Raw genomic sequence first — 24,643 nt, 5'->3', positions numbered from 1 at the left:
AAACATTCATACACAAGCCCCATGCACCTGGCAGGGAAATAAAAAATTGTTCTGCACCTTGCAGAAGGAAAATAAATATATACATAACGCGTGCACCTGGCAGGGAAATAAAAAATGTTGTGCACCTTGCAGAAGGAAAATAAATATGTACATAACACCTGCACCCGGCAGGGAAATAAAAAAATGCTCTGTACCTTGCAGAACGCAAAAAAAAACAGAAAAAAAACAGGTAAAAAAGGAAAAAAAAGCCCCACCGAACAAGTTACTGCGGTGGCTGTACCTGATTGTTCAAAACACGTACAATCAGGGCCACCGCAAGTACCACTTGCACGGTGAGGCGCATCGTGTCGGCCCTTGCCGCCTCAGCAGTGCGCACCATGTGCGCCCCGGTTTCTGTGACGGCGGCAGTCAATTGTGTCACTGCCGCCGTCAGGCTGCGCACTGCTGTTGTTGTTCGCCGCTGTTCCTGCACATGAAAGGAGCTTCATTTGCACACTTCACAGACATGTAGGGCTCGTTGGACATAAATATGAACTAGTGAAATGTCTCTACAGGTCACGCATTGGTTTCGAACTGTGAATGTAGATACAACATGTTGCACGCAGATGCTTCTCCTTCACTAAATGTGGTGGGTGTTGTGTGCACATACCTCTAGGAGGCGCACATGAAATGTGGCGTCCTCAGCAGCACGGGCTTCGTGGAGGTCATTGGTCCGCCGCGTCTCTGTCAGCAGCTGGCGGACCTCCTCCGCCCGCGTGCTCCGCTGCTGCTGCCACGGACGCCCCGCCACCACATCTCGCCGCTCCTGTGTAGCTGTCAAAGGGAGAAAGTGACTGAATGTACACTTGTCATATAGTGGCGCACGATGTACAATAACCTGACTGTTTGGTGCAATATCTCAGAGGGCTGTTGACATGCATACCGGGGAGCAGTACATAAAAGCATTCATAATCAGCAGTATGACAAAAACAGCATTGTTTCAATGTGCACATTTGTGTAACCATCGCAGACACCACAGTTTCCGCTGTAAGAGGGAAAAAGCGTGCACAAGGTACCAGTGGTGCATATGAAAGACACTTCTGTGGGTGGCCGCCACGGTGGCTGAGTGGTTATGGCGCTCGGCTGCTGGCCCGAAACACGCGGCGGTCGAATTTTGATGGAGGCGAAATTCTAGAGGCCCGTGTACTGTGCGATGTCAGTGCACAGTAAAGAACCCTAGGCGGTCCAAATTCCTGGAGCCCTTCACTACGGCGTCTGTCATAGCTGGAGTCGCTTTGGAACGTTAAAGCCCCATAAACCAAACCAAACTTGTGTGCGTATTCTAAAGTGATACTGATAGTATGCTCCTGCGAATGGTATTATTGTTAGGCAGCTTGCGAAATGGATAATGTGCAGCATGATATTGGGACACCAACTCACAGGCTGTGTCACAAGGTGCGCCCTCCTCCTCCTCGTCCAGCTCCTCCAGCTCTTCTTCCGGGGGGGGGGGGTGCCATCTATGTGAATTCATTCCACAAGACAGCACTGCTTAGTGGACAGTTTCAGCAGAGCGTGTATTGGTGCAAAACACACGGTTACTAGGTACTGACACACAAGAAGAAACATAGCAGTACCAAGAGGGCAATGTAGTACAAGGTACATAACTCGAGGTTGCATTTCTTAGCTCAGCATTCGCATCCCTCCCTAACTAAAAGAAAAACCACAACGAAGTCAACAATGTGCACAAGTTGTTAGGTGTACATATCAAATGACGAAATTTTCACTTACCAGATGGAGAGCGCGCCTCTGCCTGCTGCAGGCCGCTCGTCCCTGGCATCTCCCCCACGGACACACGGGGCTGGTTCTGCAAGAGGCACAGCGCCCCACGTTCATGCACGAGTGTCTCGAAGTTCATTCTGTGTGTGCATTGCTCACAGTACATGGCCCCGAGGTTGACATTCATTATTCTTCATTAGCCTCCCCTATCATTCCCCCCTCATTATTACTAACGTCACCGCGGCTTACAACATACCTGGCTGGACGAAGAGAACATTGGAGCTGCGACGCCTAGAACGAGGCCCGGCGACCGCAGCTTGCACACCCGGCCTGCCAGCCCCGGCAGCCTGCCGCCTCCAGTGCCCTTGCGACAGGGTGTGGAGAGACATTCAAGGGCCATTCGACAGACCGTTGTTGGCACGCTCACCTTCCCGCCGCCAAAAACTGCGCTTCCTGCTTCTTGCAGCGGGTGCACCACAATTGCCAAGTGTGGCGCCACTGAAGCGCAGTTTTCTCAGCGGGGCCCGCGGCGTTCAGCAGGGCCGCAAGCTGCTGCCACAGCTCGCGCCTGCGAGCCGCCGTGTAGCCCCCGGAAAGGCGTGAGCGCCGGGTGCTGTTCCATAAATTCCACCATCATGAGGAGCTGCTCTTTGGACACACGTGCTGTCGTCATGATGGTGGATAGCCGTTTCAAATGATAACGGTAATCGCAGCCGATGAATTCAGTCGGTGCCGTCTGCACCAGCGCACTAGCGTCGGTGCGACCTTTCAGTGGCCGAAAATTCTTCGGCTGCAATAAATGTCAACCATCGTGGCAGGCGTTGATTTCGTAATCATGGGTAATAATATTGAGATGTGATGTATTCTTAAGCTTAATTAAACGTTTTCGAGATTTTCCTGTCATGTCGCTGACCTCCTATTGGCTGACTACTGTGGCCATCGCTGCGACCGCACCGACGCTGCGACAATGCGACCAACTTGTTGAAAGTCTGTCGCAGTGGCCCTGCGACGAGAACGACGCGCATTTCTGTCGCACAGCGGCAGAAATCGCACTGCGCTGCGGCAACAATCGCATCATGTGAAACGGCCTTAATCGTTTTTCTCGTCCTTGATCGTTCCTTACTTACACGCCTACACACGATGAACTGACGATCACGCAGCCATACAACTTTATTTCGCCCCATATGTCACACTTCCCCGTCGTCTTGTATTTAGCAAACAAAATACGGAACTACACATCCCACACGTCAACCGAAGAGCATCTATGGGCTATTGGTGTCATCGATAATAAGCAAATACACACTTACCACAATATGTTGTCTTCGTCGATTTTCAAGCCCAGCGCTCCTTGTAAGTTGATCTGCGCAGGCCCGTAGCATTCACTGCCTTCAATCAGATTTTTCTGCACACTTCAGACATCCGCAAAGTGCCTTGATTTTAGACGACACGCAAAAAATCGGGAACTAGCCGTGGAATCAGCTGTTTTCTTGCACGCCGCCATGTTCTCGCGATACCACTGCCAGCGTGCCCTCATGGCAAAAGAAGTTAACCTGCAGCAAATTTCATTGCAAAACTGAGAATGCTTCTAATTTTCCCTCGTGTTGTTGAGATTGCAACACAGTTTGCTACCAAAATAAAACATTGCTTGTTTTCTTCATTGCGTTTTTGTTCATTTTCAGACTAACATGTTCACGCTATACCGCTGACAGCACACCTTCGCGGCAAAAAAAGTGACTGAACAGCAAACTTAATTGCAAAAATGAAAACACTGGTTCTTTTGCTTGGTGCTGTTGGGTTTGAAATACAGTTACTTAGCAAAATAAAACATTACTCGTTTTTATTCACTGCGTTTTTACTGCAAAACATTAGTCTACGGTCCCTTGTCGTGCGAATAGTGGTTTCGGGGCGGAGCCCACCGCCTCCTTGCTCCGCATTGGCCGATTCGGCGGTCGGCATTTCTCGGTGTCGTCATTTTGACGTCATTGTCTCAATATTGAGACAGTTTTTTGAGACTGATCCGTAATCGCGCCCGAGGTGTCCAACGATATATGAGACAGATACTGCGCCATTTCCTTTCCCCCCAAAACCAATTATTCACCCGGGGATCTTTAATGTGCACTGACATCGCACAGCACACGGGCGCCTTTGCGTTTCGCCTCCATCGAAACGCGGCCAACGCGGTCGGGTTCGAAACCGGGAACTCCTGCAGGCGATATTGTCAAGAGTTTTTCTTTCGAACTGTGCATTTTGCCCAATTCGGTTTGAAATTTAAAGCTACCAAGAGGAATGGGAGCAACATAGGTGCTGGATGCGGACATTTAGCTTTTATTACAGAAAGCCATGCGGTATACGCTTTAAATTAGCCTATGCCGATGTAATTCTTCCATCTCAAAGACACGTTTGCTAGTGCGATCCCCTCACCTCTTTCATTTCATTTCTCCATTCTGCCTGCTATCCTTTATTTCTGCTGCCCCAGCTCAGGTGCTTCAGTATCGATGGCAGATGCCGGGGCTAGCAAAAATCTTTTCCTTCCTTTTTACTATTATTTTAATAAAACCACTCCCACCACCAGTGCGATCGGTAGTGCGTTTCAGTGCGCAGTTGCCCGATCTTCGCCATTTTATTTTTAAGTGCAGGGAAGTTTGACGATTGTTTAGAAGTGACTGCGAAATGATCCTGGCTTCTGGTTAATGGGGGTTTAACGTGCCAAAGCGACTCAGGCTATGAGAGACACCGTAGTGGAGGGCTCCGGAAATTTCGACCACCTGGGGATCTTTAACGTGCCCTGACATCACACAGTAAATGAGCCTCTAGAATTTCGCCTCCATATAAATTATACCACCGCGGCCAGAATCGAACCTGCGTCTTTCGGGCCACCACCCGAGCGCCATAACCACTCAACCCCCGCGGCGGCTGTGAAATGATCCTACTGGCGGTAGTCTCTTAATATTTGTGCGTAGATTGTCGAATACGATGCACTAGTTGCGCAATAATTCACGACTGTGATCAATAAGTTTGATATGGCATGAGCGTGCGCGCCATCCTACGACGAGGGAGGTAGCCCGATGAATGTGCAGGGGGTTGTCACGTCGTAGAAGAACTCATCGATGCTTTGAACAGCGGCAGGTAAGCCCCATAAAGATCTCGCACTGTTAAAAAAAAGAGTCCTTGAGAACTGCCACTTTGTTGTTAGTGGCTATTCATTAACAAAATAAAATGGACGGTAAAGATGTTGATAGACGCGGCATCTGCCACCGCTAGCAACATCTTTTCCTTCCATCGTTATTTTAACTGCCGCTTTCAAAACTCATTTTGTGGAACGCCAAGACACATCACATGTGTTATTGTGGGTGGCATTCTTGAAACAATCCTCTGGGCTTGAATGGCCTTTGCTACCTTGATAGAATACAGCGTCGTTCAAGTGGTGTTAATTGGGAAAAAGCGGACGATACAGGGATAGCAACGTGGAAGATGGAGAGGGCGAAACGAAAGTCAATACAAAAGCACGACTTCGAATCAACATAAATTATATATTTAATCACAAATAAAACCGCACAAAATCCTGCAGTCAGATTTTTTTTTTTTGCTGCGATTATACAGCTACCATATTGGCGCGTTATATTTCACGAAATTTGCCGAAGACATCGGGCCATCGCATAGTGCTAGGGCATCACCACACTCGGCAAAACCTACGGATGCTGCCCCAAGGGCTCGAAAAAATGTGACACAATCCATCACCCAGTTGGCAGTTGCTCGAGCTTCACTGGTGACAGTCACTAGTAGCATGTCAAGACGAAAGCTGGTTTTCAGTTGGCACAGCCGGCGTTACTCCGTTTGCAGTGCATCCACCACGGGCATAAAGTCCTGGACATCCTGTTCTTTGCATTTTTTGAAACAAGACTCTGAAGTTCTTCCCCCTTCACAGAGATTGTAGACAGTACTCCTTGTTATGTCAGCACTTGAACGAAGCCGCCGCTGTATCTGGGCGGTCCTGTTTTGCGCCACCCCAGGAAGCACAAGCCATTGGCCCAATATTGGGATTGTGATGGCAAATGGTGGTCCTACATAGGACCGCCATCACCACTATTACCCCAATATAGGCTCCGGAAGCTCCAGGGCTGGCTCCGGAAGTTCCTGCGTGTTCCAAAAGTGAAGAAAAAAAGACAAACGAATTCAGTATTTATGCAGCAATATAATAATAATTGGTTTTTTCTGGGAAAGGAAATGGCGCAGTATCTGTCTCATATATCGTTGGACACCTGAACCGCGCCGTAAGGAAGGGAATGCAGCAATATAACAACTACATTTTCAGCCCTCTTTACCAGCAAAATTTTGTCCTTGAACAGCACGAAAAAATGGCTTTTTTTCAACATGACTATTAGTAATGGCTAATATTACCCCATCTGTGTATCTGATGAAGAAGGAAGAAGGAATTGAAGTTTTTAAAACGCACTTGAGTTTTATTAGCAGTTTTTATCTTCCATACCTCTTTCTCTTTTCTTCTTTTTTTTGCTCTTTTTCCACACGTTATCAGTTTTTTTTACCTTTTAAGTCATGCGCATGCGTGTTGTTGCTCTGGGATGGGGCGTGGTTTATCGTCTTATTTTCAGTTGGAAGTGTAGCAACAGTGCGGTCTTCGTCCTTCTTCCCGTCCATATGCTACGTTTTTGTTTATGATATTTCCAACCGGGTGACTATAAGTACCGCCTTCAGACAGAAGGGAGTTGGTGCAATGCATGCTAAAGAAAAGACTGCGAAACCGTGTCCGCCCCAGGTAATCATTGCAGCAGGTACGGCCAGTACCCCCCGTCGTTTGGCATGCAGGTCTTAGAAGCCTATCCAAAGTACACTTGCTTAAGTAATAATTCGGTTTCAGAAACTGCGACAAAACAACAACGTTGCTAAACCTGGGCCCTAACGCAGCTAAGCAGAAGGAAGAAAGTAAGGATTTATATAATACCAGCCGCCGTCACTCATTGTTTAGGACGATCGGCTAGAGCACGCTGGTTCGAACCGGACCGCGATGACCGTGTTTCGATAGAGGCTGAATGCAAAAGGCGCCCCTTTGCTGTGCGATGTCAGTGCACGTTAAAAGATCCCCAGGTGGTCGAAATTATTCCGGAGCCTTCCACTACGGCACCTCTTTCTTCCTTTCTTATTTCACTCCTTCCTTATTCTTTCCCTTGCGGCACGGTTTGGGTGTCCATCAAGATATGTGAGAGTTACTGCGTAGTTTACTTTCCTAAAAAAATAAAAACCAACCCGATACTCCACAGCTTTCGCTCCCTGACCGGGTTCAGCTGTACTTAAACCACAGCGGTGGTTGTTGTTGTTAGCCTATCAAAAGATGGCACATACACACACTGGTGGATCGGCCAAGAATCGGGTGGCTATTCACCAGTACACAGTTAATGAAAAACAAAAGCACGCGGGAACGCAACATCGGTGCATTCTTCTTCGTGAACAAAAAAGGGATAAAAGTTTTGATTTCAAAACAATAATAATAAAAATAAAGAGAGGGAATAAATAAGAATGATTAGTGAAAATATAATAATTGTTAGAAAAGAAAATTTTGGAACACTTAGCAAGACAGTCGGTCAGATTCAATCAGGAAATTTAGAACAGCGGTGCAAACAGATCTGTGGCTGAACCCAAATGTGGTGGCGCCAAATGATAGCAAGAGCGGGCTGCTCAAACTAAGGCCGAGATGCCACAAGGGCTCCTCCAGCAACCTTCTTCTCAAAGAGTTGAATCGGCGACAATAGAACCAAAAATGTTCTATAGATTCAGGCTCACGGCAAAATGCACAAAGGGGAGAGAGCACCAAACCCGACCTGTGTAAATAGAAATTTAGAGGGGGGATACGGCAGCGCAGCCTCATCAGAGATACTTCAAGCTGCCGAGATCGACAAACTTTCCTGTTCCAAAAATATCTGAGGTGCTCATAGTCCGCCGATTTTAAAAGTGTTGTGTCTTGCGTGCTTAAAAACGCACGTCACCGAAACCTAGATACTGTAATACAGGCTGTAGCCGGGATGATAGGCCACACGGGGCCTCTTTGGGAAGCCTCTGCGAGATTGTCAGCAATCTCATTTATTTTGACACTACTGTGACCAGGAGCCCATACTAAATGAAGAAGGCTCAAATGCGGAGGAAGCAGGGATAAGAAAGCCTTTAAAATGGGACCGTCTACATGCATGGCGAGGGACGAACACAAAGATAAAGAATCGGTAATTACTGCCACTGCGGTAATAGAGGGGTCTAGCTTGCGTAGAGCAAGTACGACTGCCAGAAACTCTGCTTGAAAAATAGGGGTGAAATCTGGAAGGCATAGTGAAAAAGACCAGTCTAAATGCGAAAAGAATATTCCCACGCCTGCTTTTTCGTTGCTCTGCGATGCGTCGGTGGCTATTGCTATATATGTAGGTAGGGACCTCAGATGACCTTCTAGTAGACCATTTAGAATACTAGGTGGCAAAAGTTTTGCATTTTGGGGAAAATTGTCGTCGAAAACAATGTGGACAGCGGGCACACTGCATTGCGAAGGAAGGACGTCATAAATTTTCACATCTAAAGGCTCAAGTAATCTTTGCACAAACACTACCTGTGGGGTATCGAAACGAGACCAGAGGGCACCAAAAAAAGGAGGTCGGCTTGCAAAATAAAATGCTTTGTGAACGGTGGAACTGAGATTCATAGATTCTGAAGTACGTCTGCACAGTTAAAAATTGAAGTCGTGATAAGAGAATGGGAATGCGGGCTTCAAGGTACAGCACATTGGTAGCCACACGTCTTGGAAGGCTGAGGCACATCCGAAGTGCTTCTCCTTCCAAGAGGACGAGGGGACGAAGTTTGTATATAGCCGAGCCTGAAAACCACACAGATCCGAATTCTAAAATTGGCCTGATATACATTATGTAGATCATTAATCGCGCGTCTCTGCGCATGCCGTACCGATGACTATATAATCTACGTAACACATGCCCACGGCACAAGTCCCTTTCACCGCGACATGGTCAATGTGGGGTCGCCAGGTGAGTTTATTGGCATTAATTACCCATAGTTATTTTAGAGATTGAACCTTCGGTATTGGTTGTAAATGGCAAGTGAGATAGACCACTACAGGATTGTGTAGAGGGAAAGCAAGGATGGCGCACTTGCTAACCTTTAACTTCAGGTGTAATCCGCTCAACCAGAACTCAAGTGTACTCAAATATGACTGCAAAAGACCATACGGGGAATGTATACATGGCGCAGCCGCAAAAAAACGCAATGTCGTCCGCATAGACGTAAGTACGTACATGGTGATGGAGAGGAACTGAGCTCAACAGTATATTAAAAAGCACAGGAGAAAGAACAGCGATGAACCATTAATTTAACCGCCACCTGCCAGGGTAGGCGTGTTGCCTATCCAGTGAGCGGAAAGCACTCAACGATACAGGCCAAGCCGCGTCTATTTACCCGATACACTGAAGATTCCGCTCTCTCGATTCAGGCATCTCTATTAAGGTATCGTCAGTCATGTCGAAAAGATTGTCATGCAAGCGCGAGTGCCGATGCCGACGATAACATCCGCTGAGCACCGCGAACGACTGAGGGGCGACAGGAGGTACCGGCATGTTTCTTCTCGCGCCGATGCGAACGCCACTTTCCGAGTTCCACACAGAGCGACCGAACGCGTTCGCATTCACTTCATTGACATGTCTCGTGACGTAAACAAAATCCGCGGTCCCGCCTCCATGAAGTGATGTCACCTCCAGCGGTGACGACACACTGCCAATCGACCGAGGTGGCGAGAGAGAAAGCGAACGCGTTCCAAAGCGAACTGTTTCGTGGATGCCCCCGCCGCGGTGGCTCAGTGGTTAGGGCGCTCGACTACTGATCCGGAGTTCCCGGGTTCGAACCCGACCGCGGCGGCTGCGTTTTTATGGAGGAAAAACGCTAAGGCGCCCGTGTGCTGTGCGATGTCAGTGCGCGTTAAAGATCCCCAGGTGGTCGAAATTATTCTGGAGCCCTCCACTACGGCACCTCTTCTTCCTTTCTTCTTTCACTCACTCCCTTATCCCTTCCCTTACGGCGCGGTTCAGGTGTCCAACGATATATGAGACAGATACTGCGCCATTTCGTTTCACCAAAAACCAATTATTAAGATACGCATGGAGAGGTTCTGCCCGAAGGCCACAGGTGAGCGCACAGAATCATGGCCTGTCCCCAGTACGCCTCTCGTGAGTGAACGAAAAAGTGTTCGGAGAATATGTACACTTACTCGCCGTGCAGTGGAAGGTACAAGGTCGGTCAAAAGTTCCCAAGCCACAGGGTCTGATTTTGAGCCGTATAGCCGGGCTGTTAGGTCACCCCAGAATCTGAAAATATCTGCAGAGTGTGGCAGTAGTAGCGTTCTAACGTCTGTTTTTTCGGGTTCTTACGTGCAAAAGGTATACTGTTGAAAAGCAGGCTCTGTGGTCTGGGAACTTTTGACCGACCTTGTACATACAAGCGTCGAGGGGGCGTCATTCACAAACGTACAGTGTTCTGTTTGTCGGGACCGAAAATCTAAAATTCCATTCATCGGACTCGATGCTTCTACTTCTGTTAAAACAAGTTACGCAAGAGTGTCATCGATCCTTCTCGACATATCCTTTACGCTTGAGTTAACCTGCACCCGATCGCCTGAAGCACTGCTGCTGTTCGTGTGCAGTTTGCGGCGAAACCTGCGCCTTTTAGAATCTAGCTCCCACCAGGTGGCTGCGCATGGAGTGAAACAAAAAATAAGAAAAGCCGCAGTAGCGGACGACTTCGGGAATATTTCAACAAGCTGAGATTATTAACGTGAGATTACAATACATTATACGTGCAGCTACCAGGAAAACGAGCCCGCCGAAGCACGGATTCCTCCCGCGTCCTCAGGCTCAACAACCGAGCGCCCCAGACACTAAGCCACCACGGCGGGTGACCTATTGCACGTGCTCCTCTCAAATAATGCCGCTTTCTACGAATAAAGTTAGTTGTAAGTTTGTGCTCGTCCTGTACCCTGTCCCGTGTGTGTGCTTTTGCCGCGCACCTTGAGGATGTCAGAAGTGATTCACCAACTATCGGACAAAATGTTCCACTTAAGTATATCCCAGTAGATGAAGAGTCGAGAGCTTTTCGTACAGCATATAGTGGACGAACTAAATGAGTTCTGCAAGATGGCCCTGTCCCTTACCAGCTTGCCTTGCGCCTGCTCACGGAGCTACAGCGCCCGTTCCAAAGCTGCCATTCCGGCGTTCTTCGACGCCACCTTGGAACGCTTCCTGAGCAGCTGCCTGCCCACCCTCCGGAAGCGGTATGGTCTCGCGGAGCTGCACGACCTGTGAGGCCGGGCGTTGCGCCTTGTCTATAAAGCGCCTTCCGCTTTCGAACGCCTCCGGGTCCGAGTCCGCTGAGCCCATTGTGGGACTGCCGTAGGAACTGCTGACGCAGCCGACGCTGGAGTAGGCCGGCTAAAACGATGATGTAAAAAAATTGCACACTCGATCGGTTGTTGCAAAATCTCTCATTTGGAAAATTCATTTCAAGAGAAATGATCGACAAGCTTACTGAGCCGCGGGCGACTGCTTGTAAGTTTGTCGATATGATGAGAGATTATTTATCCCTATAATATAGAAACGATGGACAACAAGCAGTTAAAGAAGGTGGTTAGATATGCCTCGAGTAAAGAGTGCAGGATATGAGCATTTAAGAACTGGGAACTGGCGTTTGCGAGAGTACCCCCCCCCCCCACACACACCACCACCACACCACACAATGAAACCACGGGAAGCCCGAAATATATTCAACATGGATTAAAGGCTTGTCAATACATGAAATCCAGAAACGGTTTTGTCGACTAGAGTGCGCACTCTAAATTCCGTGAACCTCAACGGCTCTCGCAAATATTCTGCCGTTCATAAAAAAAATAGCGGATTGAGTTCTTCCCACTCTGCAAGAATTTCTTTTGTGACAAGGTTTAAGCAGAAGTGGAGACGAGCACCTATAGTTTTCATAAACGCTCATCGTTTGCCGGAACAAAGCGACGAATTTATTAAAGTTTTTATGCTTGTACACTAAATGAATTATATTAAACATGTGCACGCAGGAAAACGTATCGAAACTTACGAGACGCATGGCTGTGATAGGCCGAAAATGCTCCGACATGGTTAGCTAATGCGTACGATAGCTTCGTTATATTAAGATTAAGGTTGTGGGACCTCAACCAGAGGTTCGTCTCCTTTTCCTTAGATTGGATTACATAATCACTATATCACCGCGGCAGCAAACTCTATCAACTCGCCACCTACATTACCGGGCTTCCGATCCAGGCGCAAGGTTCGCCGATTGACCACATACTGGGCAATGTCGAGGGGGCCTATTGCCCTGACCACGTATTCCTTGAAATCTGACATTCACGTGGATTAAACTGGATTAAACTCACGTTGACCAGTAGGCACAATGCAGCGGTTTTTCGTTAGGACATGCTATCGGATAGTAACGCCGTGCACTTCATCGGAAATACATACCTAGGCCTAATCGCTACCGCAGTTCCTTTACGGTTGTCGCTCTTCCCGAGGCGAAGGGAATGCGAGCGGACAATAGAAGGTAGGCGGGGCCGGCGCCCACCCGGAGTAGACGGCGGTGTCAATCACATTCTTGAGAAAGCCCGCGTTAGCAAGGCTAGATACCCCGCAAAAGAGACTCTTAGTTTACAGGATGGCCCATAGTGACTGTGAGCGTCGGCTCTAAAGCCTAAGGTCGCGAGATCGAATCGAGAGAGCAGTGGCCTCAATTCGACAAAGTCCTAATGCAAAGTTAAAAACTTGAAGAGAAAAACAAATTGAACAGCTTGTTTGAGCCGTAAGACATGCCCACGTGCTGTGCGATTTCAACTGAGGGATCGTCGAGACTAAAGGTCAAGTTTAACACGAAATCCTTTTACTGCAGAGTCCCCTTTGGTGCAGTGCAGGTGTGGGCCATTAAACCGCACATACCATACCATACCGTAAAATACCTGACCATACCGGACCATACCGTACCGTACCGTACCAATACCATACCATATACCATAACGCACCATACGCTGAGGGGAAGGCCCGCGAAATCCAGAAAGTTTGGCACATGAGTATAGATTTGGAATTATAAATTTGCATAATACACTAAATATTGTAAAACGTCTAGAATTTGGCGTTGCAACCGGTCATTGACCAAGGGAGTGACGATATTTTCACGAGTTCTTTGCGGGTGTTTCATTTGTTTACGACCGATTTTGTCCTTTTTACGTGATAATGTCCGTTTTTGTAGAGTTCTCTTTACAGTAGAATAAACAGAACGGGGTCTGTCCAGGAAACACCCATCGTAAGCTCACATTTGCTGCTATTCCTAAATTGAGTAACAACATTAGTAGGGCACGCTCGGTTAAGCTACATGGCAACAACAGATAGCAGCTCCTAAGTTCTCGCCACTTACATTACATTGATATCCTGCTTTCAAAACGATACATGGCGCCTGCAATGGTGCCATGTATGGGCTAATGTGGCGGTCTGGAATCATTTCTTCATTCCGAGTAGCCCGCTATGTTTTGAAACACTTGGCATTACGTTGAGCTCGTCGCGAAGAGATTGCTTGGGCAGGTAGTTTGCAAAAGCGGCCATGCACAGTCACCATCATACTCGACAATGGAATATGCTAAAGACCGACCACTGACGGGCGTACGCTCCTCCTTGGTGCCGCACAACGTATTTTTAGGCATTATGCTGTTTGTTTCCGTTGGAAAAAAGTTAAGTAAAAATAAATGCATATCCTTGCACGAAGCAACTGGTAGAGAAATGCATTCTGACCGATTTTCTATTACGCCCTCGTATTCTACCGCCCCAATCTTTTTCTCATATTCTGGAATCACCAGAATAACATGTATAACATATCCCCTCATCTGCGCTGCCATATGCTTTATGGGGTCTCAAAGACATTGGTGGTCTTTTCTATGTCATTGTGATGCGCCACCAGCGCCCTCAGCTCTAGCGGCGGCCTGACGCTCGCTCAGGCGGGAGAAGCAAGGTGAAGAAAAGGAAGTGAGACGCGGGGCGCGGCGCGAACGGCACGAGGAGACGAGCTCGAGCAACGGAGCAGGCGAGGTCACGGCTGAACGGCTTCCTGAACCCGGGTGACCAGGCCTGGGGAAGCCGTCCTCGCCCAGTTCCGCTCAACCAGGAGCCTGCTGTCTCGTGTCTCCTGCCTGTCGCTCGCTGCTTCGGAGTGCGGGCGCCGTGCCGGGAACAGGCAGGTGCTGCCTGCCCGGAGATCCTGCCGGCCTTGCTGTGGGATCGTGCCTGCCGTACCGTGGCTGGGACCCCCTACCGTGAAAGGGTGCCTTCCTGGCCGTGCCCGGGTGCCCAGACCTGGGCGGCCGTCACCTTTCTGGTGCGTCGTCAGCGCCACCGGTGCTGGTGCTCCGCGCCCGGCTTCCGGCCGCAGGAAGAACAACCCTGCGGAGGTACCTGGCCCCGGCGCCTTTCCGGCGACGGGCCGCGGAACCTCACACCGGAGCCACTCCTCGACCCTCGGCCGCACAGCTCCATACTCATCAGTGACTGCTCTCCTATATTAAGTAAACCATTTTTGTTACATCTACGGACGTGCACGGTCTGGGACGACTTTTCTGGATCCTCGTGGGGCCCCACCTCGGAGGACGCTCGAACCTGCTGGGGGCCTTTTCCCCTCACAGTCATGTTGCGAGAAATTATGGCACTTGAACTTTTCTAAAACAGTAAACTTATATATTCTCTTGGAAGGCGATGTAATTAACCGTAATTAATGCATACGACACTATGTTTCCGGCGATCGCTATGAAACCATGCAGTGTCAGCTCCATTGCGTTCGTATCTCCATTGTGTTCGTAACTCTCAGTAATTGAGCCGTAAGGGAAGGGATGAAGGAAGCAGTTAAAGAAAAAAAGAGGCGCCATAGAGGAGGGTTTCAGAACAATTTAGTACCCCTGGGGTATCCAACCTGCACTGACATCGCACAGCACACGGACGCCTTCTGCGTTTCTACTGCATCGAAACGCGGCAGCCGCGGTCGGGTTCCAGACCGGGTACTCCAGCTCAGTGGCCGAGCGTCCTAACCACTGAGCCACCGCGGCGGGTAAAGTATGAAACGCAACGTGCTTCGAGCCAATATGTTAATTTTTGCGCTTCATATTTGTGGCCGAGACCTGCATTATAGCATGCCCCGGTAATACTATTGGCGGCTAGATTTATGGGTGAAATATTCTTCACTAGGGACCGCCGACGTCTTGTAATGCGTATTGAAAGTCACACCGAAGCCGACTGCTTGATTTTGTATTTATACTATGTTAGGCTCCGTTCCCCATTATGCAGGAACGCGTAAAAAAATGAAAGTTGATATTTGAGGGAAGGAAATGGCGCGGTAACTGCCTCACATATCTAGGTTGACATCCGAAATGCCCGTTAGGAAGCGATAAACGACACAGTGAAGGTAGTAAGGAAGTGAGAAGTGCCGTAGTGGGGTGCTCCGGGATAATTTCGACCACCTGGGGATCTTAATCGAGCACTGACATCGCACAGCACAGGGCGCCTTCTGCGTTTCTCCTCCATCGGAACATTGCCGCCGCGGTAGGGTTCGAACGCGGGTACTCCGGATGAGTAGCTGAGCGCTGCAACCTCTGAGCCACCGCGCGTTCAAAGACTAGTATTTGATTTTCGCTAATAGATGCGTAGTTCAAGCAAAAACCCAAGATCTTACCAACCAGAAAAGGACATGCAGGTACAGCGTGACCTTTGCTCCTTTTTCAAGCTACCGCAAAATCATGTGAGGGACATTTCATGGTGACAATAGTAGGAGCCGCGCTTGCGTTCATATAAAGCGTATTTTGGCATGGCCCACGGGAGGATACGCCTGATTAAGCTCCCATCATCAATCTTCTTACTTTTTTATTCTCCAGTGCATATGAGAAGGCACTATTTAGTTAATTTTTAACTAAACAATGTTTAGTGTAAGGGCAGCGCCAAGGTTGTTCGTAGTTCGTCTTAAACATCTACGGTGGGAAGAGGGCAGAAAAGATGGAATCCTTGACTGAACAAAATTAAGGGTCGGCAAGAAAGACTGATTCCGCCAGCGAATGGTTCTACAACAGGACGCGTCTTCGTCTGTGCGCAAAGACATGTCCTGTTGTCGAAACAACGGCCATGGGAATGAAGCATCCCTTCATACTGTGCTTCAGTTTGAGACTGTAACAGCGGTTACTCAAACAAGACGGTACGTAAGGACTCATTCTCTTCATTGTGAACCAACTAGCCGGCCAGAACGTCCTTGTTCAGGTTACTCAAAGCTCCCGAAAAATGCCTGGCATCACTTGAAGCTTTACCTAGGAAGCATGTTATAGACTATGCATGATTCGTTTCATACCATGCTGGCCTGCGTCCGCTCCTGCTCCCCCTTCTGCGTAAGGGACGCCGCCACCGTGCGTCCTCTTCGGAAATTCAGGCGCTGGAAGCACGGGCGCTGAGCCGGGTGCACGAACTTTGAGACACGCCTGAAGGCCGCCATGTTCCAGGAACTCGCCGTGATGCAGCGGAGGTAGCTCCTCACGACGTCTGCAGCCTTGGGGACGCGGCTCAACACAACCGAATCGCTGTTGTGCACAAGCATCACTCTGTGCCTTGTGGCACACTTGAAGTTCAACTGGGAACTGAATACTAAACGCCAGGGGCTCTTGCCGTCACGAGATCCGTTCGTTGCCAGTGTCATGGGCGTTTCTGCTGCAAGCCCGCAGCGCGAGACGTTCGAAAGGTCTCGCGAGCATCTGCGGCCGACTCCCCCCCCCCACCCTCCATTGGAAAACAATGGTTTTTAAGGAAAAGAAATGGCGCAATATCTGTCTCACATCTCGGTGCACACCTCAACCGCACCGTAAGGGGATAAATTTGGCAGTGAGAGAAGAAATAGGTGCCGCAGTGCAGTCTGCGGAATAATTTCGACCACCTGGCAATCTTTAACTTGCACAGACATCGGAGAGTATACAGGCACCTCTTGCGTTTGAAAATGAAAATTTATAATAATAGTAATAATTGGTTTCTGGGGAAAGGAAATGGAGGACTCCTGATTACTTCCGACCGACTGGGGATCTTTAATAATAATAATAATTGGTTTTGAGGGGGATCTTTAAGGAACGCAACAAGGCGCCCGTGTGCTCTGCGATGGCAATTGACGTTAAAGATCCCCAGGTGGACGAAATTATTCTGGCGCCCTCCATTACAGCACCTCTTTTTTGCTTTCTCATTTCACTCCCTCTTATTTCTTCCCCTACGGGTGTCCGGTTCGGGTGTCCTCCAATATATGGTACAGATACTGAGCCATTTTCCTTTTCCCAAAAGCCAATTATATTTATTATTTGAGAGGAAAGGAAATGAAGCAGTAACTGTCTCACATATATCGGTGAACACGCGGACCGCGCCGGAAGGAAAGGGATAAAGGAGGGAGGAAAAGAAGAAAGAAAGACATGCCGTTGTGGAGGTCCGATAAATTCGACCACCTATGATCCTTTAACGTCGACTGACATCGCGGAGGCTGATTTGTTTGACGAGTGGCAGACGGGTTTCCGTGGGATGCGGTGCACGGCTGATTCTATATCGGACGTTGTTACAGCGCAGGAGCATGTCGGGGCGGCAGGCCAGATTGCGCTGCTGCTACTACTGGACGTCTCGGGCGCTTTTGACAACGTTCACCGCGCACCAATTCTCGCGGTACTTGAGGGGGCCGGTGTGAGCGGGCGCCTTTTGCGATACGTTCGTGGCTTCCTGAGCGGGCGCACCATGCGCGTACGAGTAGGGGTTAAGGTCTCCAAACCTCGCCGGGTGGAGATGGGCGTGCCGCAGGGCTCTGTCGTATTACCATTTCTGTTCAATGTGGCCATGTCGGTGGTGTCGGCCTCCCTGCCCACGAGCGGCCAACACCATGTGTACATGTCCATATATGCAGACGACATAGCTCTGTCGTGCCGGGAACCACCGGGCGAGGAGTTCCGCGTGCGGGGGTGCCTTCAGTGAGCCCTGACCGCAATCGATGCCAGCTTGCGCGGCCTTGGTTTGTAGCTGAGCGCGGACAAATCGGTGGTCATGGCCTACGTTTCGCGCTCGCGCGCGCATCTTGCGCCACTGTCACTGGGCGGGACTCCGATGCCTTGGCGTAAATCGGTTCGGTACCTCGACATCGACTGGCGCCTTTCCTTCCGCCCCGCGGCGACCAAGGCCTGTCTGCAGATGAAGAGGATCACCGCCGCCGTGCACAAGCTCACCGCTCGAGGCCAGGGCATCTCCCAGCAAGCCGCGCTGCGACTATACAATGCCGCAGCTTTGGGGGCGGTGCTCTATGCGCTGCCGCTCGTCACGGTGCGCAAGCCGTGCTGGAAGAAACTCGAGCTTCAGCACCGCAAGTCCCTGCGCGTGTGCCTAGGCCTTCCCAAAAACTCGCAGTGCGCCGCAACGTTGGCCGAGGCAGGAGCGTGGCCACTTGAGCCCCAAGCAGCGCGCAGGGCATTGAATCACATCGACCGGCTTCACAGCGCACCGGACGGCGGCTCGCTGCTGCAGCGTATGCGCTCGCACCCGCGCTCACGAATGGGCGCGGCGCTGCTCGAGTATGAGCAATTGACCCAAGGCCCACCCCCCTACGGCTCCTGCGCGCCCTGGCCTGCTGCCTCGGAGGTACAGCGAGAGATCGTCGGCATTGGGGGAAAGCGGAGCACACCCCTCTGTGCTGTGCAGCAGCTGGCCAGAGCCGTCATACACGAGGAGCTCCAGGACCATCTCCTCGTGTACACCGATGGCTGAGTGGCCCGCGACAGCTGCTCCTTTGCTGCGGTGGAAACGAACCCCGCCCTGCAACTGCACAGCCAGCAACACGCAGCCTTCCTGGGCTCCTCCACCACGGCGGAGTTGATGGGGATCCGCCTCGGGCTGGACCTTCTGCTCACCCTCGACCCTCCGCCGCCCAGGAGTGCTCTGCTGTGTGACTCCCGCGCCGCCCTCAGCCGCCTGCAATCTAACGGCCGCGGTACCCCACTAGTGCGGGAAATTCGCTCACGCATTGAATGTTTTGTGCCGTGCGTGCACAGTGGGTGCCCGGTCACTGCGGCATCGCAGGGAACGAAGAAGCTGACGACCTCGCGACAGCTGCACACCAACTACCTGCCAGCGATCTGCCCCTTGCGCTGGAGGACGTGCGTGCGGCCATCCAGGACCATCTCCGAAAGCAGCACCCCGACCCACGCATCGCGGGAGGTGAGCGCATCGACAGTCCCACCGGCTGTCGCGCACTTACACGGTCACAATGTGCAATGATCCTCCGCGCGCGCATTGGCTGCGTGTGGCCCGGGAACGACGGGTGCGTCACAGAATCGCGACGAGTGATGTGTGCGACGGATGCGGTGCAGTGGAAACACTAGAACACCTGCTCCTTCACTGTACCGCGTTCGCCGATGCTCGTCGCAATATGCTCGCGGCCTATAGGGCGCAGGGCATAATACCAGACTCCATCAAGGCGCTATTGTGGCCGCAGGGCAGGTCGCGCACTCGTGAGCGAACATTGGTGAGCCTCTGTGCATTCCTCGAACACACGGGCTTGACGTCCCGTTTGTTCTCCGTCAGGTAGTTACACGCAGTGACCGAACGCTCCGCGAGTTCTACCTTGAACGATTAATAACTGGACGCCCCACTCCAGTTGTAACCAACACAGTGCTGTGCGCGTGTGTGATTTAATTCCTCTAAAATGAACTAATAACGCGCACAACCTGGACACATTTCTTATTGTGTAAATACTTTGTACATATTACTTCTCCCTCTATCCTCTCTTCCTGTCCCCTCACCTCTTTCATTTAATTTCTCCATTCTGCCTGCTATCCTTTATTTCCGCTGCCCCAGCTCAAGTGCTTCAGTATCGATGGCAGATGCCGGGGCTAGCAAAAATCTTTTCCTTCCTTTTGCTATTATTTTTAATAAAACCACTACCACCACCACCACTCCGGAGCCCTCCACTACGGCACCTCTTTCTTCCTTTCTCCTTTCCCTCCGTCCTTCATCCCTTCCTTTACAGCGCGGTTCAGGTGTCCAACGATATATGAGGCAGATACTGCGCCATTTCCTTTCCCACCCAAAAAATTATTATTAAAATTGTTCTGAGGAAAGGAGATAGGACCCGCCGCGGCGGGTCAGTGGTGGACACTCGTCTACCGAGCCGGGTTACCTGTGTTCGAACCCGACCGCGGCGGCCGCGTTTCGATGGAGGCGAAAGGCAAAAGGCGCCCTTGTACTGTGCTACTTCAGTGGACGTTAAAGGGCCACAGGTAGTCAAATTTATCGGGCCTCCACAACGGCATCTCTTTCTTCCTTTCTTCTTATCCTCCCTCCTTTATCCCTTTCTTTACGGCGCGGTTTGTGTGTTCACAGATATATATGTGAGACAGTGGCTGCGTCGTGTTTTTCCTCGAAAATAATAATTATAATTGGTTTTTGTGAAGAGGAAAATTGCGCAGTAATGTGTCATATATCGGCGGACACCCGAACTGGACACCCGTAAGAGAAGGTATAAAGGAGGGAGTGAAAGGAGTAAGGAAGAAAGAGTTGCCGTAATAGAGGGTGGTGGTAGTGGTTTTATTAAAAATAATAGTAAAAGGAAAGAAAAGATTTTTGCTAGCCCCGGCATCTGCCATCGATACTGAAGCATCCGAAATAGAGGGCGCCGGAATAATTTCCTCCACCAAGGAATCTTTAACATCAATTGAAATAGCACGGCACACTGGCGCCTTGTTGGGTTCCATAAATATCCCCAGGCGGTCGAAATTATTCAGGAGCCCTCCACAAGAGCACCAATTTCTTCCTTTCTTCTCTCAGTCCCTCCTTTATACCTCCCCTTCCTGCTCGGTGTAGGTGTCCGTCGAGATGTGATACAGATACTGCGCCATTTCCTTTCCGTAACAAAACAAAGCAAGCGTTCTCTTCGCCTTTATCGAAACGCGAAACCCGCCGCAGTGGCTCAGTGTATGGAGCGCTCCACTATTGTCTGGCGCCCTCCACTACAGCATCCCTCATAATCTGAGTCTCTTTGGGACGTTAGGAACTCATAAACTAAGCCAAACGAAATGGCCCAATAAGTGTCTCACATCTCGGTGGATACCTTAATCGTGCCGGAAAGGAAGGTAAAAAAGAGGGAGTGACAGGTGGTGGTAGTCGTTTTGTTAAAAATAATAGTAAAAAGGAAGGAAAATATTTTTGCTAGCCCCGGCATCTGCCATCAATACTGAAGCACCTGAGCTGGGGCAGCGGAAATAAAGGATAGCAGGCAGAATCGAGATATGAAATGAAAGAGGTGAGGGTACAGGAAGAGAGGATAGGGGGAGCAGTAAAATGTACAAACTTATTACACAATAAGAAATGTGTCCAGGTTGTGCGCGTGATTCGTTCATTTTTGAGAAGAAAGCGAGATATTCTCTAGTGGAGGGCTGCGGAATAATTACGACCACCTGGGATTCTAAATGTGCACTGACATCGCGCAGCACACGGGGGCCTTTTTGCGTTTCACCTACATCGAAACGAGGTCATCCCGTTCTGGTTCAAATCCTTGTACTCCGGCTCAGTAGCCGAGCTTTATCTACTGAGGCACCGCGGCGGCTGTGCTCCTAAGGAGGAGATGAAAAACATTTACTGGTTTCTTGAGCCTAATTATGATTACAGCCTGTACTGATGGGTCGGCTCGATATCGCGTAGGTTGACCGGAAGCTTGCGGCTCTCAGAAACTCTTAGAGCACAGCACACCAGCTTCTTTTGTGCAGCCGGTTCTGAGCTGGACACCGCGATCTTCTATCGCTATACGCAGTGAGTTCCCATTGGGAGGGAGGCTGGAGCTCAGAGCAAATGTAAAGCATATGCTGGAGCTCAGAGCAAATGTAAAGCATATGCAAAGCTTATGGTGAGCACTGTGTGCCCCGCATATGGTGCATTCAGGGGAGAAAAGGGCGGGGTGGATAAGGGCAAGATGAACTGGGGTTATAAAGGTACGGGATTAGAGCTGGCGCCAGGCTACCTGCTTGCGTCTAGAAAAGGATTAGTGGGAGGTGTATACTGGAGCCGTTGCTCCCTATAGTGGAGAGGAATTTCGTTATTGGTAACCAAGCTTGCACTGCTTTCGTCTCTAGCTGGCCCTGTTCTATTGACGTGCGCTCGAGCTGTGTTTTGGGATCCTTCATTCTCGGGGTTGCCCCTATGAGCAGGTACCCATAGGATTTGAATTTATCTGGTCAGGGGTTCAATATAATTGAGAATTTTGAAAGCAGGCATCGTAATCCTGCCTCATGAAAAATTCAGAATTGCTCTTTTTGGATCTAGCTTTGGTCGAACCAGAAACTGTGGGATGGAATGTGTTGGAGACTACGCTCAAAGCATACGCTTGATGACTGGCATATTTTGCGGGGTCATCAAAAGACTGCACTGGTCATCATCATCATCATCATCAGCCCTACTACACCCATTGCAGGGCAAAGGCCTCTCCCATGTCTCTCCAATTAACCCTATCCTTTGCCAGCTGCATCCACCCTTTGCCTGCAAACTTCTTAATCTCATCCGCCCATCTAACCTTCTGCCGCCCCCTGCTACGCTTACTTTCTCTTGGAACCCACTCCGTTACCCTTAAAGACCAGCGGTTATCTTGCCTTCGCATTACATGCCCTGCCCAAGCCCATTTCTTTCTCTTGATTTCGACTAGGATGTCATTAACCCGTGTTTGTTCCCTCACCCACTCTGCCCGCTTCCGATCTCTTAACGTTACACCTATCATTTTTCTTTCCATGGCTCGCTGCGTTGTCCTTAACTTAAGCTGAACTCTTTTCGTTAGCCTCCACGTTTATGCCCCGTAGGTGAGTACCGGTAAGATTATGCTGTTGTACACTTTCCTCTTGAGGGAAATTGGTAAACTGCCACTCATGATCTGCGAGAATTTGCCATATGCGCTCCACCCCATTCTTATCCTTCTAGTTATCTCCCTCTCATGATCCGGATCAGCTGTCACTACCTGCCCTAAGTAGACGTATTCCGTCACCATTTCTAGGCTCTCGCTGCCAATTGTGAACTGTTGTTCCCTTGCTAGGCTGTTGAACATTACCTTGGTTTTCTGCATGTTAATTTTTAGACCCATCGATCTGCTCTGCCTGTCTAACTCGTTGATTATGATTTGCAGTTCACCTCCTGAGTGACTCAGCAAGGCAATGTCATCAGCAAATCTCAGATTATTTAGGTATTCTCCATTTATTCTTATTCCCAACTGTTCCCAATTCAGGCCTCGAAATACCTCCTGCAAACATGCGGTGAACAGCATTGGCGAGATCGTGTCTCCTTGCCTGACGCCCTTCCTTATTGGAATTTTATTGCTGACTTTATGGAGGACTATAGTAGCTGTGCAGTTGCTATATATATCTTCCAGTATTTTGACATAAGGCTCTTCTACCCCCTGATTACGCAATGCCTGTATGACTGCTGAGGTTTCCACTGAGTCGAATGCTTTCTCGTAATCAATGAAAGCTATATATAGAGGTTGGTTATATTCTGCGCATTTCTCTATCACCTGATTGATAGTGTGAATATGATCAATTGTAGAATATCCTTTACGAAAGCCTGCCTGATCATTTGGTTGATTAAAGTCTAACGTTGCCCTGACTCTATTAGCGATTACCTTAGTAAATACTTTGTAGGCAACGGATAGTAAGCTGATCGGCCTGTAATTTTTCATGTCCTTGGCGTCTCCCTTCTTATGAATTAAGATAATGTTTGCATTCTTCCAAGCTTCTGGTACAGTCGAGGTCATAAGGCATTGCGTATACAGGGTGGCTAGTTTCTCTAGCACGATGTCCCCTCCATCCTTCAACAGATCTGCTGTTACCTGATCCTCCCCAGCTGCTTTTCCCCTTTTCATTGCTTCTAAGGCTTTCTTTACTTCATCTTTCGTTACTGGCGGGATGACGCATTGCTGTGCACTGCTGTCTTTCTCATTAGCGCTCTGATTACATTGGCTACTGTACAGGTCTGTGTAGAACTCTTCGGCTACGTTAACTATCTTATCCATATTGCTAATGACATTGCCCTGCTTGTCTCCTAATGCATACATCTGGTTTTTACCTATGCCTAGTTTCCTCTTCACTGTTTTTAGGCTACCTCCGTTCTTTATAGCATGCTCGATTCTCTCCATATTAAACTTCCTTATGTCGGCTACCTTGCGCTTATTTATTAACTTTGATAGCTCCGTTAGTTCTATTCTATCGGTAGTGTTAGATGCCTTCATGTTTTGGCGCTTCTTAATCAGATCTTTCGTCACCTGAGATAGTTTCCCGGTATCTTTTCGAACTGTCCTACCGCCTACTTCTACTGCGCACTCCGTAATTATTGATGTCAGGTTATCGTGCATTGAATGAACATCAAGATCATCTTCCTCAGTTAAAGCCGAGTATCTGTTTTGCAGCGCTATCTTAAACTCCTGTGCTTTCCCTCTTACGGCTAACTCGTTAATGGTCTTCTTCTTCGCTAGCTTCTTCCGTTCCCTCTTCAAGTCTAAGCTAATTCTAGACCTTACCATTCTATGGTCGCTGCAACGCACCCTTCTGAGTACGGCCACATCCTTAATGATGCCAGGTTTAGTGCATAGTATGAAGTCGATTTCAGTTTTAATCTCACCATTGGGGCTCTTCCAGGTCCACTTCCTGTTTTCTCGTTTGCGGAAGAAGGTATTCATGATCCGTAAATTATTTCTATCCGCGAATTCGACTAATAACTCTCCCCTGCTATTTCTAGAGCCTATCCCATAGTCACCTACCGCG

At 49.4% G+C, this 24,643-nt stretch overlaps 1 protein-coding gene across 1 annotated transcript; it reads right to left on the bottom strand.

Moving 5' to 3' along the window:
- Nucleotides 1–262: 262 nt before the first annotated feature.
- On the bottom strand, nt 263–1,510 carry LOC144120002 (uncharacterized). Its single transcript, XM_077652490.1, has 3 exons — nt 1,420–1,510; nt 650–813; nt 263–466 (listed from the first exon to the last, which is right to left on the bottom strand). The coding sequence occupies exons 1-3, from the start codon at nt 1,508–1,510 to the stop codon at nt 263–265; spliced, it is 459 nt and encodes a 152-aa protein (XP_077508616.1).
- Nucleotides 1,511–24,643: the final 23,133 nt, after the last annotated feature.

The sequence above is a fragment of the Amblyomma americanum genome, chromosome 2 (genome assembly GCF_052857255.1).
Source record: "Amblyomma americanum isolate KBUSLIRL-KWMA chromosome 2, ASM5285725v1, whole genome shotgun sequence".
NCBI lineage: Eukaryota > Metazoa > Arthropoda > Arachnida > Ixodida > Ixodidae > Amblyomma > Amblyomma americanum.
The sequence above is the reverse complement of the archived record's forward strand: the minus strand, read 5'-3'. Positions and strand labels throughout refer to the sequence as shown.

Excerpts from the sequence above, each read along its gene's own strand:
- LOC144120002 (XM_077652490.1), bottom strand. The coding sequence starts at position 1,510 with ATGAATTCACATAGATGGCACCCCCCCCCCCCGGAAGAAGAGCTGGAG. Across the intron at positions 814-1,419 it reads CGCACCTTGTGACACAGCCT|CTACACAGGAGCGGCGAGAT; the intron begins GTGAGTTGGTGT and ends TCCCTTTGACAG. Across the intron at positions 467-649 it reads TTCATGTGCGCCTCCTAGAG|GAACAGCGGCGAACAACAAC; the intron begins GTATGTGCACAC and ends TTTCATGTGCAG.